The 17,266-nt window shown below is 47.7% G+C and overlaps 1 protein-coding gene across 9 annotated transcripts in view; it reads left to right on the top strand.

The window, feature by feature from the left end:
* The window catches only part of BBS9 (Bardet-Biedl syndrome 9), a 547,167-nt gene that overhangs the window by 516,986 nt on the left and 12,915 nt on the right, over positions 1 to 17,266 (top strand). Inside the window, exon 22 of one of the 9 annotated variants that reach the window (XM_087894076.1) lies at positions 12,572 to 12,665. The exons of the other annotated variants lie outside the window; for them this stretch is intronic. Within the exon in view, the coding sequence (XP_087750202.1) occupies positions 12,572 to 12,591 (20 nt within the window). The 3' untranslated portion in view covers positions 12,592 to 12,665. Of the gene's footprint in view, positions 1 to 12,571; positions 12,666 to 17,266 lie in introns of those variants that run through there. 9 annotated transcript variants of the gene reach the window in all.

Raw genomic sequence — 17,266 nt, 5'->3', positions numbered from 1 at the left:
TCCCTGAAACTACTCATTCGAACTAGCCAGTCAGCAGCAAGCAGGAAGCTGCTCATTGCCAGCCAAACTGGGCCCAAACTAAGCCTACAGGCCCTTGTGGCAGAGAAGCCAGTCTTTTATTCAGATGGAGAAAGCTGTTTTCCTTACATCTCATGTTCTTACAGCTTCACGGGCTTCTGAATAAAAGACTTTGGCTTTTCTGCCACGTGAGTCAGCCTCTTCTGGAGCTCTTCAAAAAGTAAGTACAGTAAAACCATGGGAAATGGGATGGGGAGAGGTAAGTGGAATCTGGGAGCTAGCAAAGCAGGCACAGTCTGTGGAGAGGGCCAAATGGAGCCTCAGAGGGCCAGATCTGGACCACAGATGCTCCATTTTGGCCTGTAACAGGCAGGGGAAGGCCTTTGGAGGCCCAAATGGGGCTTCTGAGGAGCAGATCCATCCTTGGAAGCTCCATTTTGGCCTGCAACATGCCAGCCTAGGCTTCTGGAGGCCCAAACAGGGCTTGTGAGGGATTGATTCATCCCTTGGAAGCTCCATTTTGTCCTGCAATGTGCCAGGCTATGCCTTTGGAGGCCTGAACAGTAGCTCCATTTTGCTGGCACCGTTCAGGATGAATGTTGCAGGCAGTAGTTGAATTCAAGTAATTTAACAACCGGTTCTTCCTAGTGACTGGTTGGGTGGTTGTGGCTGGGGGGTGTCATGTGACTGGGTGAGTGTGACCAACTCGACCTCACTCACAGCAAGGTAGGGAGGCATAGGCGGGCCAATGCTGCAGACAGGGCAATTTCCTACATACCATATGGGGCCCTTTCCCCCCCTCCCTTGAGCTGACAAAATAAAAGCCCAGCTAAAGATTGCAACTGCCTGCTGAACGCATGCTGGCAAATGGAGGCTACAGGGAAAAAAAGAGAAGAACTGAAGGAAATGCCCCATTTTCTGCCTCCATTGGGCTGTCTGCGCCATGCTGGATCGGGATGGGGAGGTGGGTGGGAAAAGCAAAAAGCCCACTCAGTCCATATGTACTCACCAACACAATGGACAATCTCTCTTTCAGCTTGCCTGTGCATTGGGAGCTTGAGGGGTAGATTGTGCACCCTGCAGTTTGTCTGCTGCTTCTCCAAGCCCGGCTCTGGCTGCAGTCAACCATCAGCCTATTTTCTTCCAACGCTCGTGCGAGGAACCCAGAAGCTTAGCGGCATTATATTGCATGCTTTTCACTCCAGGCATCCTGGGCTGGAAAATGCATGGCTGGGGCAGAGCATTCCTTCTTAACAAGCTCCTTTGCTGCACCTCCAAACCAGGGTTCCACGTACGAGCACTGGAAGGCCGGTACTCCTTCCCCGCCCAGTCAGCCCATGCTCCCCTCTTGCTCCAGGCACCAATTCCCCCAGCACCCCATGCGTGCAACCCCCCAAAAGTTTTAAAAATTAGAGCCGCAGGGAGGCAAGGTGCACTCATCTGTTTGCCTCTAGGACCGGCCTTGGAAAAGCCCGCCCTCACAATTGGACTCCCTTTCTTCCAGCACTCAGAATAGTGCATAGCAAATCACCCTGTCTCAACAGCATCCATTGTTTGCCAGCAGGCAGACAATGAGAAGGAGGCAGCAGTGGCAGGCAAGCAGGCTGGGCCACGGGCACCACATGGGAGAGAGCAGGGAAGGCAGGCAAGTGGGGTGGGCCATGGGGAAGGCAGGCAAGCAGGCTGGGCCACAAGGAAGACAGACAAGCAGGCTGGGCTGTGGGCACCGTGTGGAAGGCAGTGGGGAAGGCAGGCAAGTGAGCTGAGCCATGGGCACTGCATGGGAGGCAGCAGGGAAGGCAGGCAAGCGGGCTGGGCCATGGGGACCGTAGGGAAGGCAGGCAAGTGGGCTGGGCCACAGGGACTGTGGGGAAAGCAGGCAAGCAGGCTGGGCCACTGGGACTGCAGGGAAGGTAGCTAAGTGAGTGTCAGCTAGGTACGTGCTGACATGGTGCTCCTAATAAACAACTGGATTTTCTTGAAAACTGGCTTGATGCTCCTGCTTTTATTAGGGCATTGGTCAGAACTCTGACAGCAAGCCAGCTCTCCCAAAATTAACCAAAATAACTGGGATTCCTGAGCCCCAGACTCTTCACCTGCTCTCTGATACTTGGGGTGCGTGGAGAGAAACTCAGGCCATCATGGCAGAGGGAGGAATCTCTGAAGAAAGCCTGCTCTTGGCAACCCAGGAGACAGAACCTGCCATCACCCAGGAAACTCCAGGAGCCAGCAGCTCAAACGGAACTCAACTGCAACCATCCCTGACCACGGAAGCCGAGATGCTCAGGATGTCTGCCTCAGCGACCAAAGCAGAAAGGGATGAGTATTGGAAGAGAATTCCAAAAGCACCCCACTAGCCTAGCCCCCTACTCTAGCTCCTGGGGCAACCCATAAGCGAGCTACAAAGGCTGGAGTGAATGAAGGAGTGGGAAGAGGTCAGAACCCCAAAACTCTACTAGGAGGCCTAGGTGAATCCTTAAAGCAATTGAGGGAGGAATTCGACTGAGCCACCCTTTGTGATGACAAGGGAGGGGCAGTGTGGAACAAACCACCTCAATTCAGGGGGAAATTCGATGGGATCACCTGGCTGTATTCCTTGACTTTGCCAGTGTCCTCCTAGATCATTATGGATACTTCTACCCATCACACAGACCCATAGTGAACGCCATCACCATGGGATTAGAGGGGGAAACAAATGAATGTCAGTAGCCCTCCATAGGAGGAGAGCCCCCCAGCTTCAGGACATCGATGAATTCCTGCAAGAACTAGAAGCCAGATTTGAGGACATGGGGGAGGATCAATATGCGAAGGATGAGTTTCCAAATTTAAAGCAGAGAGGATGACCCATTAAAGAAAAAATCTGTGAGTTCAGAAGGGTCATGGGAAAGCTACAACACTGGCTTAATCCATTTCTTCAGAGAAAGCCTGGACAAGCAAATCAGCCAAATAACCACATATCAGGACATTCCAAACCAACTCTCTGAATGGTTCCGAGTAACCATAAAGGTGGACTGTGTGTTGCGTGCCAATGACATGCAGAGGCAACTGGGTCCCAGAGAGAGAGGGCAACCAGATCAGAGACCACCTGGCTGACAGGAGGCCGCAGTAATCCAGCCACCCCCAAGACCAACCCTTCCCCAAGGCCAGTTGAAATGCTACAGATGCGGAGGGTTAGGTCACTTTGCACAACTCCAGCTCCGAAACTCAAGCCAGAGCCAGGGTGTGACAGGAACAAGGCCCCAGGCATGCCGCTGACAAGTCCCGAAAAGCCACCCAGGCTGTAGAGGTCCCTCCCCACCCTACTGAAGGGGGGGAACTCCAGCTGACAATGATCAATCGCCGGAACCCTATGACAGGACGAGGGTGAAAATGACCCGATCGTGAGTGAACCCATCCACCCTTTTGTCATTCCAATATGTCTCACAGCCCACAAAACAGGGACCCATGGCTCTCTTGAAGCCCTAATAGACTCAGGCTGCACTAGACATTTGATTATTTTGCCCACAGTCCTGAAACTGGGGATCAGAGTGAAGAGATTGGCCCACCTGATTAGGTTTCAGCAGGTCAACGCGTCCCTACTGGGGGGGAGCCCACGCAACCCACCTGACCGCACCAGTGAGGCTAGAGCTAGCAGACCATTGGGAATCAATTTGATTCGTAATAGCTCTCAAAAGGACAGAGAGGTCATACTAGGGCTCCCTTGACTAGACAAGTGGGGACTGACCATCTGGTGGCAAGGGGGCAATCGGAGACTGAGGATAACAAGGGGCCCCCAAACATCCTGCACCTGCAAATAGGGACATTGCCCACACAGGAACCCCCCCAGAGCCCACTAGAACATCTGGCAGCCATCTCTGAACAAACCCCAGAGGATGAACAGATCCCTAGATCAAGACCTCGCTGAAGTGAGGATGCAATGGACTGTGCCATTGAAATCATCCCCGGGGCCAAGCTTCCCAAACCCAAACTGTATGCCATGGCGACCCAGAAATGCAAGAAATGGGCAGATATATAGAAAAGAGCCTAGCAAGGGGGTTCATCAAGCCGACCAAGCCGTGAGTTGCAGCCCCAGTCCTATTTAAAGAGAAAAAATGAGATTATGTGTAGACTTCCATGAGATAAATATTTGTGCGGGCACAACCTATACCCCCTGCCCCTCATGAAGGACATGCTGTCCCACCTAGCCAAGGGAAAGGGCTTTACTAAACTACTACTAATAATAATCTTTATTGTCATTAAAGTATACAGTATACTTTACACAGTATACACAGTATACATATACATACACAGTATACACATACAACAAAATTCACTTAACACCCAAAGTCCAACCCACATAACAATCCCCAAACACACTCCTACCCACCACAATTCCCCATCCCAAACCACCCAAACATCCACACAACAGACCAAGTAATACTGTCCAACAGCTCACTGATGGGGGCCCTTTAGTTCATTGTTGAGTGCAATTATAGCTCTGAGATAAAAACTATTCAGAAAATGTGTGGTCCGAGTTTTAATTGTTCTATATCTTCTGCCAGAAGGCAACAGTCCAAAAAGATTGTAAGCAGGATGGGAAGAGTCTCTGAGAATGTTATGCAACTTTCTCAAATAGCGAGATTCGAAGATGTCGTCCAGGGCTGGTAGCTGGAACCCAATGATATTCTGGGCAGTTTTAATGATTCTCTGTAGAGCTTTTTTGTCCACTACAGAGCTGCTCCCATACCATGCAAGAATGCCGTATGTCAGGACACTCTCAATTTTTTTTTTATTTGATTTGTATACCGCCCTACTCCCGAAGGACTCAGGGCAGTGAACAGCCAACAATAAAATACATACATACAAAATTTAAAAAGCAGAAATAAAATCGAATTAAATAGTTTGGCCCAGACAGATTAAAACCCCAATCAATATAAAACAAATTTAAGGATTAAATTTGAGGATTAAAAATATTAAAATATTAAAATTGTTTAAAAAGAGGGAGAAAGTTAGGCCAGGCCCGCCTGGTGAAATAAAAAAGTCTTTAGAGCGCGGCAGAAGGTGCGCAGATCCGGGATCCTCCGTATCTCCGGGGGGAGCTCGTTCCAGATAGTAGGTGCCCCCACAGAGAAGGCTCTCCCCCTGGGGGCCGCCAGTTGACATTGTTTGGCTGAAGGCACCCAGAGGAGCCCCTCTCTATGAGAGCGTACCAGCCAATGGGAGGCTCTTGGTGGTAGTAAGCGGTCCCGCAAGTACCCAGATCCTGAGCCATGGAGCGCTTTAAAGGTGATAACCAAAACCTTGAAGCGCACCCAGAAGACCACCGGGAGCCAGTGCAGCTCGCGCAGGAGGGGTGTTACATGGGAGTGCCATGTTGCTCCCATTACCACCCGCATGGCCGCACTCTGCGCCAGTTGGAGCCTCCGGGTGCTCCTCAAGTGGAGCCCCATGTAGAGAGTGTTACAATTATCCAGGCGGGAGGTGACGAGGGCATGAGTGACCGTGCGTAAGGAGTCCCGATCCAGAAAGGGATGCAACTGGTGAATCAGGCGGACCTGATGAAAAAGGACGCCCAAGTTGCGCACCCTCTCTGTGGGGGCCAATGATTCACCCCCAATAGTCAGTGATTGCACCAACTGACAATATCGGGACGTCGGAAACCACAGCCTATTCCTCCCCATCCAGATCTGCACGGCCTCCAGGCACTGGGACATCACTTCAAGGGCATCATTGGGGTGGTCTGGGGTGGAGATGTACAGCTGGGTGTCATCAGCGTACTGGTGGTACTTCACCACGAAACCACAGATGATCTCGCCCAGCGGCTTCACATAAATGTTGAAGAGGAGGGGCGAGAGGACTGACCCTTGCAGCACCCCGCATATGAGGGGCCTCGAGGTCGACCTCTGCCCCCCTATCAACACAGACTGTGACCGGTCGGAGAGAAAGGAGAAGAACCACCGCAACACAGTGCCTCCCACCCCTAACTCTTCCAACCAGTGCAGCATGATACCATGGTCGATGGTATCAAAAGCCACTGAGAGATCTAACAGGACCAGAACAGAGGAGCAACCCCTGTCCCTAGCCCTCCAGAGATCATCTACCAACGCGACCAATGCCGTTTCCGTGCTGTACCCAGGCCTGAAGCCCGACTGGAATGGATCCAGATACGTCGTTTCATCCAGGTGCTGGGGGAGCTGTTGCGCAACCACACTCTCAACAACCTTCGCCACAAAGCGAAGGTTGGAGATCGGACGATAGTTTACCAACATTGCTGGGTCCAGGGAAGGCTTCTTGAGGAGAGGCCTCACCACCGCCTCTTTCAAGGCGGCGGGAAAGTCACCCTCACCCAATGAAGCATTTATAATCCCCTGGGACCAGCCTCATGTCACTTCCCGGGAAGCCAGCACTAACCAGGAAGGACACAGGTCCAATAAACAAGTGGTCGCGTTCAGTCTGCCCAGAATCCTGTCCACGTCCTCAGGGGTCACAGGATCAAACTCATCCCAGATAACATTCTCAAGACCTGCCCTAGTCCCTCCCCCTGAGACTACCCAATCGGAGTCCAGACAGTCCCGAATCTGAGTGATTTTGTTATACAGATACTGAGCAAAATCCTCGGCTCTACCCTCCAAGGGATCCTCCTGCGCTTCCTGGTGGAGCAGGGAGCGGGTCACCCTAAAAAGGGCAGCTGGGCAGTTATTTGATGAAGCAATAAAAGCAGCAAAATAACTACATTTCGCTGCTTTTATCACCACTAGGTAATTCCTAATATGGGATCTTGCTAGTGTCCGGTCAGATTCCGAAAGACTGGCCCTCCAACTACTCTCTAGGCATCTTTTCTGGCACTTCAACTCCCTCAGCTCCTTGGAGAACCAAGGAGCCAATTGAGATCGGCGCCGGGTCAGAGGCCGCAAAGGCACAACCCGATCCAGAACTCCAGCGGCCGCCCTATCCCAGGCGGCCACTAGGTCTCCAGTCGAGGCGTGTGCCAGAGCCTCAGGAAATGGCCCAAGCTCCATCTGGAACCTATCAGGTGCCATCAGGCGCCTGGGGCGGAACCATCTTACCGGCTCTGCCTCCCTGCGGCAGGGTGCAGTGGTTCGAAGGTCGAGATGAAGGAGAGAGTGACCTGACCATGACAAGGGCTCGGTGACTATATCCCCTATCTCAAGATCACTCAACCACTGTCCAGAGACAAAAACCAGATACAACGTGTTTCCCCCATGTGGGTAGGGCCATGAATTAACTGGGTCATGTGCATAGCTGTCATGGAAGCCATGAACTCCCAAGCCACCTCAGACGTCTCACCCACGGACGGCAGGTTGAAATCCCCCATGACCATAAGCCTGGGGGTGTCAACCGCCATCGTGGCAATGACGTTGAGTAGCTCGGGCAGGGCTGATGCCATGTGGCAGGGAGCCAGGTACGTGATCAGCAAACCCATCTGAACCCCATGACCCCATTTCACAAAGAGGGATTCACAGCCGGCCGTCTGAGGAACAGTGGCCTCCCTTGGTCTCATACCTTCTTTAATGATAACCGCTACCCCCCCGCCCCTCCCCTGTGACCTCGGCTGATGGAATGCTTGGAAACATTTCAACGAGGGGAACCCCCCCCTTCCTGGCCCAACCAGGTCTCCGTAACACCTGCCAGGTCCGCACCCCCTCCTGAACAAGATCACAAATGAGGGGGGCTTTGTTTACTACGGACCTGGCATTGCACAGCATCAGCTGAAGGCCCGGGTCCTGAGGGTCTATGCAACCTGGGGGGCGAGTGGAGCCTTGGGTGCCGGAGCACGTCACTGCTTGTAGACAGCGAATGCGCACTTCCCTAACATGAAATGGCCCCCTGCTCCCGCCATATCTACCCCTCCCACCTACAGTATTCAGAACAAAATGTTCAGAACACTATCCGGATGAGCTCTAACCCCCCCTCGACCCCGGTTCCCCCACCCCCTGTGCTGCACTTCACAGCTAGACCCGACCCTTCCCCTTGTGGGTTATCCCCCATACCTACAACCCAAGTTCCAATCTGACCCTCCCCCTCCCTGGGACCCCTTAAAAGTTTGACTAAAAATTTCCATAGAAAACCCCTCAATCCCCTAGTTTTCACATGCCACCTCTCTGGGTCCCAAAACCCGTCCTTGAGGTGGGCCCTCGGTAGTGAGGAGGGCCACATTTGCGAGAGGGGGGAATCTTGCAGCGCAAGAAGATCCGCTGTCATGTACATCTCCAAGTGCAGCGATGGAGGCACGGAGCTCAAACAGGGGACTTTACAAAAGATGTAACACAGCCAGTTGATCATTGATGTACTATTGGTATCTCTACTGTCCTCCCATGACAGTAGGAGGGTCCTGATTATCTCATCCAATGGTGACGGCCTCCGGCCCACCCTCTCACGGTGGGGCCCCCAGGGGGCCGTAGATCGAAAAGACTTCTCCAACAGACGAGAATCATGATGTAATAGAGGACCCCTCCATTGCATCAATAGGTTGCATCAATTGGCTGACCCATGGTTGGAGGAAAAGTTTATCAGTCTATCAGTCAGTCAGTGAGTCACGCCAGGGGCAAAGATGGAAAATCCTTGGCATAGTTTTATACTCAAGATCGCATCCGAGTAAGTCCCAATGAAAAAAGGGGGGAAGAAGGGAGGGGGAAGAAGGGAAAAGGGGAAGAAAAAGGGGGGGAAGAGAGAGAACTCCCTCAGTTAGGGCAAATAATGAGCCCATTTAAGCGGACCCAGTACCCGGGAGGGGGAGGGGAAAAAGGGCTGGTATCCATGCGACGGAAAAACCCTTCATCACCCACCAGCTCTATTTTCCTCAGTTCTTCCAGACCCCAGCCTCCATTGAATGTCACAGGAGGCCTCCATGTCCTCTGCAGCCACCAAGATATTCTGGGAGGGGGTCTTTTTTCTCCAGTCCCAAGACCCGTTTATACTCCTCTCAGTTTCCGAGTGGGTTTGGTGGAATTCAATGGGCTGCCACCACTCGCTGCCCCACAGCCATACTTCCTCCTTCACCTTCATCTTCGCCACTGCCGCTACCAACAGCCGCTGCCAACAACCACCATAACGCCACTCTCGGCAGCGTCGGAGCGGAGTGGCCACATTCTCTGCCAACGCCTCTGGGCACATCCAGGGGCAAGGGAGGTCTCAAAAAACCCTCGCCCCGAGCTCCATTGACCGAACCCGCCGCCGCCAATGATAAGCCACCATATCTCCGCTCTCAGCTCTGCTCTGCTCTCCTTTCTCTCCCTTCTCCACTCCAGCAGCGCTTCCACTCTCAGCTCTCCACTCTTGGCTCTCGCCCGATAAGCCACCATGCCACCATGCCTCAGCTTTTGGCTCTGCTCTCCGCTCCCCTCCAGCAGTGCCTCCACTCTCGGCCCTCGGCAGCATCAGCAGCGTCAGAGCGGCACAATTACAATTCTCCCTTGTCGCTTCCGACTCTGGGAACATCCAGGGGCGAGGAAGGTCTCAAAACCCTCGCCCCGGGCCCATCCGACTGAACCAGGGGTTGGTCGAGCTTCCCTGTAGTACCCCCTAGGGCCCCAAAAAGTCCTCCATCTCACCACAGCACTTCACCACGCGACTGCCATCTTGCGCAGTCAAGACCAGCAATGGTGCTGCAATAGTAGAACTAGACCTCAGAGAAGCATATTACCAAGTCCGTATCAGGAAGGGAGATGAATGGAAAATGGCGTTCAACTGCCTCCTAGGGAGCTTCCAATTTAAAGTAATGCCTTTTGGGCTTCAGGGCCCCCCAGCAGTGTTTATGCAGATAATAAACAAAGTGCTGCATGAGCACCTCTATAAGGGGTCCTCGTGTACCTGAATGACATCCTCATCTTCACTAAGATCATGGAGGACCACATACCCCTAGTCTGCCAGATACTGAAAAAGCTTGTAGTGGCAAACTTGTACATCAAGTTGTCAAAATGTGAATTTCATCGTACGCAGCTAGACTTCCTGGGTTACCAAGTGTCAAATGAGGGGATAGAAATGGACCCAGCCAAAGTACATGCCATCCTAGAGTGTCAGGCACACGCAGAGAGCTACAAATCTTCCTGGGATTTGCAAAATTTTACAGGCAATTCATCTCCTCCATCGCGAAAATTGCCAAACCCATGACAGACCTCCTAAAGACAGGGAGCCCAAGGATGAAGCCCTGCCCAGGACAACCTCTGCAGTGCGACCTAACCTGCCAAAAGGCATTCGAAACGAAAAGAACTTTATGCAAAAGAAAAGTTACCGGTACTGAAACATACCAAACCCAAACAATCCTTCATCATCCAAGCAGATGCAAAGGACATGGTGGTAGGAGCAGTGTTACTCCAAACAAATGGCCAGGGAAAACTACAACCTTGCACCCACACCTCCCATAAACTCACTGACATGGAAGACGATGGGCTGCATGGGAAAAAGAAGCTTTTGCAGTAAGATGGGCACTACTAACCTGGCAGAACCTCTTGAAAGGGGTGGAGAAACCATTTGAAGTCTGGACTGATCATAAGAATCTGGAGGCTCTTAGAAACCATAAGAAACTGTCATCCAAGCAGGTCCTCTTGGCTCAATACTTCAACCGATTCGACTTCATGCTAAAACACATCCCAGGAGGGAGGAATTTCCTAGCAGACACCCTCTCCTACATGCCCCAATACAAATGTGGGCAGGATGAGGTAGTAGACACCATCATCTCCCCTACTCAAGCCACGGCCCAAGTGACCACCCACTGACAATGCTGCAGCCAGCAAGGCTAACCCGCAAGTGATTTAACCGCGAAACTCAAAACCGAACTGGGAAGAGACCCCTGGTTCCGTGACAACCAAGACATCTTGACAAAAGGGGAGGGCCTAGTGTGGAAGGGGGAGAAATTCTACATCCCAGAGTTCCTATGCACCTTAATCCTCCAGAGAAGCCATGATGTGAAATTGGCGGGACACTCTGTATTCCTAAAGACTTTACACTTAGTGAGGAGACAATTCTGGTGACCCGGCATGAAGAAAGACATGGACAATTATGTAAAAAGCTGCACCATCTGTGCCACCATGAAAAAGAGACCAGGAAAACTCCCCAGATTGCTGCAACAGGTGGCAGAGCCAATGAGGCCAAGGGAGGAAATCGCAATGGACTTTATAATGGAGTTGCCAAAGAACAGGGGGAACACAGTGATCTGGACTGTGATTGACTTATTTTCCAAGCAGGCACACTTTATACCATGCAGCAGACTACCTCTAGCCCACCAGCTAGCCAAACTGTTCCTGAGGCACATCTACCACCTGCGTGAACTACCACGCAAAATCATCTTGGACAGAGGGGTCCAGTTCATGGCTACGTTCTGGAGGAGTTCCTGCAGTCCATCAGGTCATCCCAGGGCCTTAGCATGGCTTTTCATCTGAGCACCAACGGGGGGCAGAGAGATTGAACACCATGGTAGAAAAGTACCTGAGGTGCTATGTGAACTACCAACAGTTCAATTGAGAGGACCATTCACAGAGGTCGCATACAATAATGCTATTCAGAGTAGCATGGGACTGACCCCGTTCAAGGTAGTAAGTGGTATGGACTTTGTTCCAATGCCGGAATACCCAAGAGATGGATTGACTGTCAAGACTAAAAGCAGCATGGGAAAATGTCAAGAAAGCACTAGCTAAGGTGGCACAGACCTGTAAGCAACAGGCAGACAAACATCGAGCCACCCAACAGCCATTCCAGTTGGGAGAGAAGGTCTACCTCTCCACAAAATACTTAAAGTTAAAACTCCCCAGCAAGAAGCTGGGACCTAAATTCATGGGCCCATTTCCCATAGTGAGGATTATCAACCCAGTTATGGTGCAGTTGAAACTGCTCCACTGCTTTGGAAAATACAGCCGGTATTCCACAGCAGCCTCTTAAAACCTGTGGTCAGGTCAAACCTGAGGCCACTATTCCATGAGCCCCTGACCCAGTGGTCATAGGGGGCCAAACCCATTACGTGGTACGGGGGCAACTCCAGTACTTAATCAAGTGGAAGGGCTACCTTCTATCAGAGGCATCCTGGGTAAAGAGCAGAAACATCCAAACTGATCACCTTTCATAGATAAATTCCATGAAAAGAACCCGACAAAGCCTGTGGGGAATCACCCCCCTAAAATATGTACTGTACTCAAGCTGTTTTTGCTTTGCATAGGTTGCCTTCAGGAAGTGAGGGAAGCCAAAGTCAACTCATGAAGCTTTCCCAACCTGCTCCCAAGTTGCCATAGGTGGGGGGTGGGGGGTGGGGGTGGGGAATCAAGTAACTGCATCAAGGAATTTGCACCTCAGTCAAAACAATGCACATTCTAGCCGGCCAAAGTCAAGGCCATCTCCACAGAAACCAGTAACAACCATAGAGACTGACTTCTATGACCCATGAAATTGCTTCGTTGGGGGATGTGACTGATGACACACCTTGGGGGAGAGGGAAACAGGGTCTGAGGCAAGGTGCGAACTGAGTGGGTCAGAGCTGGCTTCACTAGGTCCGTACCGATATGGCACTCCTGATAAACAACTGGATTTTTCTTGAAAACTGGCTTGAGGCTCCTGCTTTTATTAGGGCATCAGTCGGAACCTTGACAGCGAAAAGCGAAGGAAGACTCACCAGGCAGAGATCAGCTGGGCCATGTGGTCGAGACAAGCGAGGGAACCAGAGAGCAGCAGCAGCTATGCCACTGGTGTGACTCTAGGTGAGCAGCCTAGGCAGGCGAGGTGACATAAGGAGGGACTGAGGCAGGGAGGGGCCGTGGGGTGGGAGAGGCCAGCCAGTGCTGCGAACTGCACAAAATTTTAACAACTGGTTCGACTGAACCGGACTGAACCAGCTGAATTCCACCTCTGGTTGCAGACCATCTGCAGTTGTTTATAAGGGCAAACAACTGTCGTGGTGCTGCAAAATTTGTAGTTTCAGGCCTTGTTCAGAAATGCTAGGGGGTGCTAATCACGTAATTTCGAATGCTTGTAACCCAGGGATTACCTGTATTAATATAGAACTTTGGGGCATCAAAGTCTAGTTTAAATGCATTAGCTGTGATTCAAATTTTCTACAGATGCTAAAACTGAGTAGTAGTTAGTTGTGTTACCAGATTCCAGTAGTTTTTGAGCAGAGGTATCATTTAAATCAGGTACTTTCTACCTTACAACCCTCTCTTACAACTGTAAAGTACCTGAATATTCAGTTTAAATTGAAACATTTTACAGAAATCTGCTAAAAATTGACTCCCACATCCTTAATTTATGAAATCAGAATTTAATATTATTTTGTTTTACACAAAACAGCAGTATATCAAGGAATAATCATTTTTAACTGTGAATACCAGCAGGAGGGAGCTTCTGGGTTAATCCCTTTTCTAAATTTTGATACCACATTTATCTTTGGGTTGGACATCATCAAATCTGTCTCCATTTAATATAACCATATACCTTCCTTTTTAAAATGTTGCCTGTAAAGAGTCTAGTGGGGCTTTTGGTGTGTGAACTTTTCTATAAAAAGTCTCCTGCAGAGGCTGTCTTGAAATGACTTGTGTAAAACTAGGTCCTCTGAGAACAGTTTGACGAGCTCAAAAAAACTGTTCCCAAAGAAAGAAACATTTTAAACAGCATAATTCTGTGTGCAGTCAGTATGTGACATGGTGTATTGCTTAATTTAACTAATATCATCAAGGTTTATAGAAAAGATTTGAAATATTAACACATTCTGCTTTCTAAGAAAGTGAACATTTTTGTTATTTTGTTTTCTTTTTAATGTACTAACCCTAACCCTTTCTTGGAACTATTTGCATTATCTTCCAACTGTAATTCAAACTTTATTAATCCCAAATCTAATTCTATTATTAATCATATGTTGGAACTGTAATATGATAATCTTATACTTATTCTTGGTGTGTACTAGACACTTACTTATGGCTGCAGGAAAAATAGTGTCCCGCCTCAAGAGTGTCAAGGTTGCAGAACAATACAATCACCAACAAGTAGCAAGCTAGGTCAAGAGGATGCAGAGTATCCAGATACTCACAGTCAATTATAAGCCAGGTTATGTGTCAGGCCGGAGGTCAACACAAATTCCCAAGCATAGGCAAAGTCAGATTCCAGGCAAAGTTCCAGAAATAGTCCAGGGATCAAAGACAGATGTCTACTTTTGCTGAAAGACTCCTGAAAAACTGAGCAAGGTCGGAGGTTGGTAAAAGATCTGAAGGCTGATGAAGTCAGTGCTCTTGAAATCACAATCAGGCAATATCATTTAGTTGTCAGGTTATCTATAATCATAATCATAAGTTTATTTGTCAAGCATATATAAGATAACAGGTAAGTATAAACATAATTTGAATACATGAAAAGAGTAAGAGTAAAAAGGAATATTAGGACAGGGATGGTAGGCACACTGGTGCACTTATGCACGCCCCTTACAGACCTCTTAGGAATGGGGTGAGGTCAACAGTAGACAGTTTAAGGTTAAAGTTTTGGGGGTTTGGGGAAGAAAGTACAGTCAGGTAGTGTATTCCAGGCATTGACCACTCTGTTACTGAAGTCATATTTTCTGCAATCGAGTTTGGATTGGTTTACCTTGAGTTTGTATCTATTATTTGCTCATGTATTATTGTGGTTGAATCTGAAGTATTCTTTGACAGGAAGAACATCGTGGCAGATAATTTTATGTACTATGCTTAGGTCAGACTGAAGTTGGTGTAGTTCTAAGTTGTCTAAGCCCAAAATTTGGAGTCTGGTGGCATAAGGTATTTTATTGCGGTTAGAGGAATGGAGGACTCTTCTCGTAAAATATCTCTGGACTCTCTCAATTGTATTTATGTCCGATATGCAGTGCGGGTTCCAAACAGATGAGCTGTATTCAAGAATTGGTCTAGCAAATGTTTTGTATGCTCTAGTTAGTAGTACAACATTACCAGAGAAGAAGCTACCCAAGATTAGGTTAACAACTCTTTTAAATATATAATTTTTATTAATATATTCTATACACTAATACACAAATAAAATATACAATCCTGCCACCATGGTATAATATGATTACATTGTCCATAAGTATAAAATCATTCCTTTATACATACATATTTGCCATCATATATATACATCATCATATGTCTATTCTATCCCACCTTTTCTGGACCCAATCGTACCATACTTTCCAACTGTTATAAAATTCTGAATCTTTTTTACCATTGATCAATCTAGTTAGTCTATCTGATTCCGCACACTCATTAATTTTATATATTATTTTCAAATCTATATTAAGAGGTTAACAACTCTTAATGCCTTTTTGGCAATGTTGTTATAGTAGGCTCTGGCACTTAGATCTTTAGAAATGAGTACTCCAAGGTCCTTGACAGAGTGAGGGTCATCTACAAGGTCATGTCCATCTAATTTGTATTTTATGTTTTGATTTTTTTTTTTTTTTGCCAATGTGCAAGACAGAGCATTTGTTGGTTGAGATTTGAAGTTGCCACTTGTTGGACCAATCTGACACATAGTCAAGGTCTTTTTGAAGGGTAGTTGCATGGTCAGTAGTGTTGAATACTTTAACATCATCAGCGAAGAGAACACAGTTGCTTTTAATATGATCATTTATGTAAAGTATGAAGAGTGTTGGACCTAAAACACTCCTTGGGGAACACCGCTATTAACATGTACAGGATTTGATAGAATACTTCCTATTTTGACCACTTGTTGTATGTTTGACAGGAAGGCAGATATCCATTTATGTAGGAGTCCAGAAATGCCATAGGATTTAGTTTCTGTAAATCAAAAGCTTTACAGAAGTTATGTAAACTGCATCTATTGCTTTGCCCTGCTTGAGATGTGTAGTCCATATGTTTTTGCAATGTAGTAGTTGTAGATTACAGGATAATTTTTTTCTGAAACCAAATTGTTTATTAGAAAGTAGGTTGTTTGTCTCTAAGTGGAGGGTAATAGATTGGTTAATGATTGATTCCATGATTTTGCAGGTGACGCAACATAAAGAGATTGGTCTGTAATTTTCAACTAGGCAAGGGTCTCTGTTTTTGAAGATAGGGATGACCTTGGCTTGTGACCATTGGTAGGGCAAGGTGCTGGTATTGAAAGATTTTTCAAAAATTACACTTAGAGGTTCTGCAATTGCAGTGGAAAGCTTTTTTAAGAAGTATGCACATAGTCCATCAGGTCCAATAGATAGAGATGGTTTTAGATTGCCTAGTGCCTTTTCAACATTGTCTTCTGCAAAATCAATATGTATAAGATCACTGTAATCATTGTAATTGTCTGTAGTACGACTGGGAAATATTGGGTATGTGTTGTTGCTGTATACAAAGACTGTGCCGAAGAACGTGTTAAAGGCTTTAATGGTTTCATCAATACAGTCTTCATTGTTTGGTCCTTTTAGGGGTGGGATGGATCTCGAGTCTTTAAGTTTGTTGTTGACAAAATTATAGAAGGCACGGGTGGATTTTGTGCATAGAAGATTTTTTTCTTGCTTGATATGATAATTGGTGCATTCAGGGGTATCTATCTATCTTCTATCTATCTTCCAGGGGTATGCCAAATAATATTTTCCTGTGAGTCAGGTCTCACATCTGATTAAGATATTATTATGGGGGTACTTATTTTTTTTCTGGAGGGCATTTACTAATTTGGATTTCAAATTCCTATACTGTCCAGGGATGAGTGATACTTTTTGTTGATATGATTTACCTGCAAAATATATTGTTACTCTATTACTAATTGTTTTGAAGACAATTAGTAACAAATATACCAAATGATTAAATGAGGTAATCACCAATAAAATATATCTCAAATATCTTTAATACCTTTAACTAATATCTTTACTTCCAGTAGCCTTGATCAGTTCTCGATCTTTTTTTAATTGCCTAAAGTGGCATATGTGATTTTTCATTTGTTTATTGCCTGCCATTTAATTAATGTACTTCTAGACTCTATGTCCCTGCTCATTAATGAAGCTATTGAATGAGACAGAATCTTGAAGTAAACTTTACAGCACCTCAGCATGTGCTAACAACATAGAATAAAAGATGTTCCATGTCAAGCTGACCTTTGCCAACCTCACCCAGTTCTTCACATCATCCCTTTAATGGTATTTTTGGAAAGCAGGTGCTTTGAGAAAAAGAGCCCCCACAGACCCTCCTCAGGAAATTAACAACCTTCTGCAGACTTCATTGCTTTGGTCTTTTGTATTCCCAGAATGTTCTTTCTACTGAGCTGTAGTTTATGATTAGCCTTGGGCAGTGGTGGGATTCAATTTTTTTAA

The sequence above is a fragment of the Pantherophis guttatus genome, chromosome 4 (assembly GCF_059756535.1).
Source record: "Pantherophis guttatus breed Tessera chromosome 4, ASM5975653v1, whole genome shotgun sequence".
Classification (NCBI taxonomy): domain Eukaryota; kingdom Metazoa; phylum Chordata; class Lepidosauria; order Squamata; family Colubridae; genus Pantherophis; species Pantherophis guttatus.
Note: the sequence above shows the minus strand (reverse complement) of the source record. Positions and strands in the feature narration are given on the sequence as shown.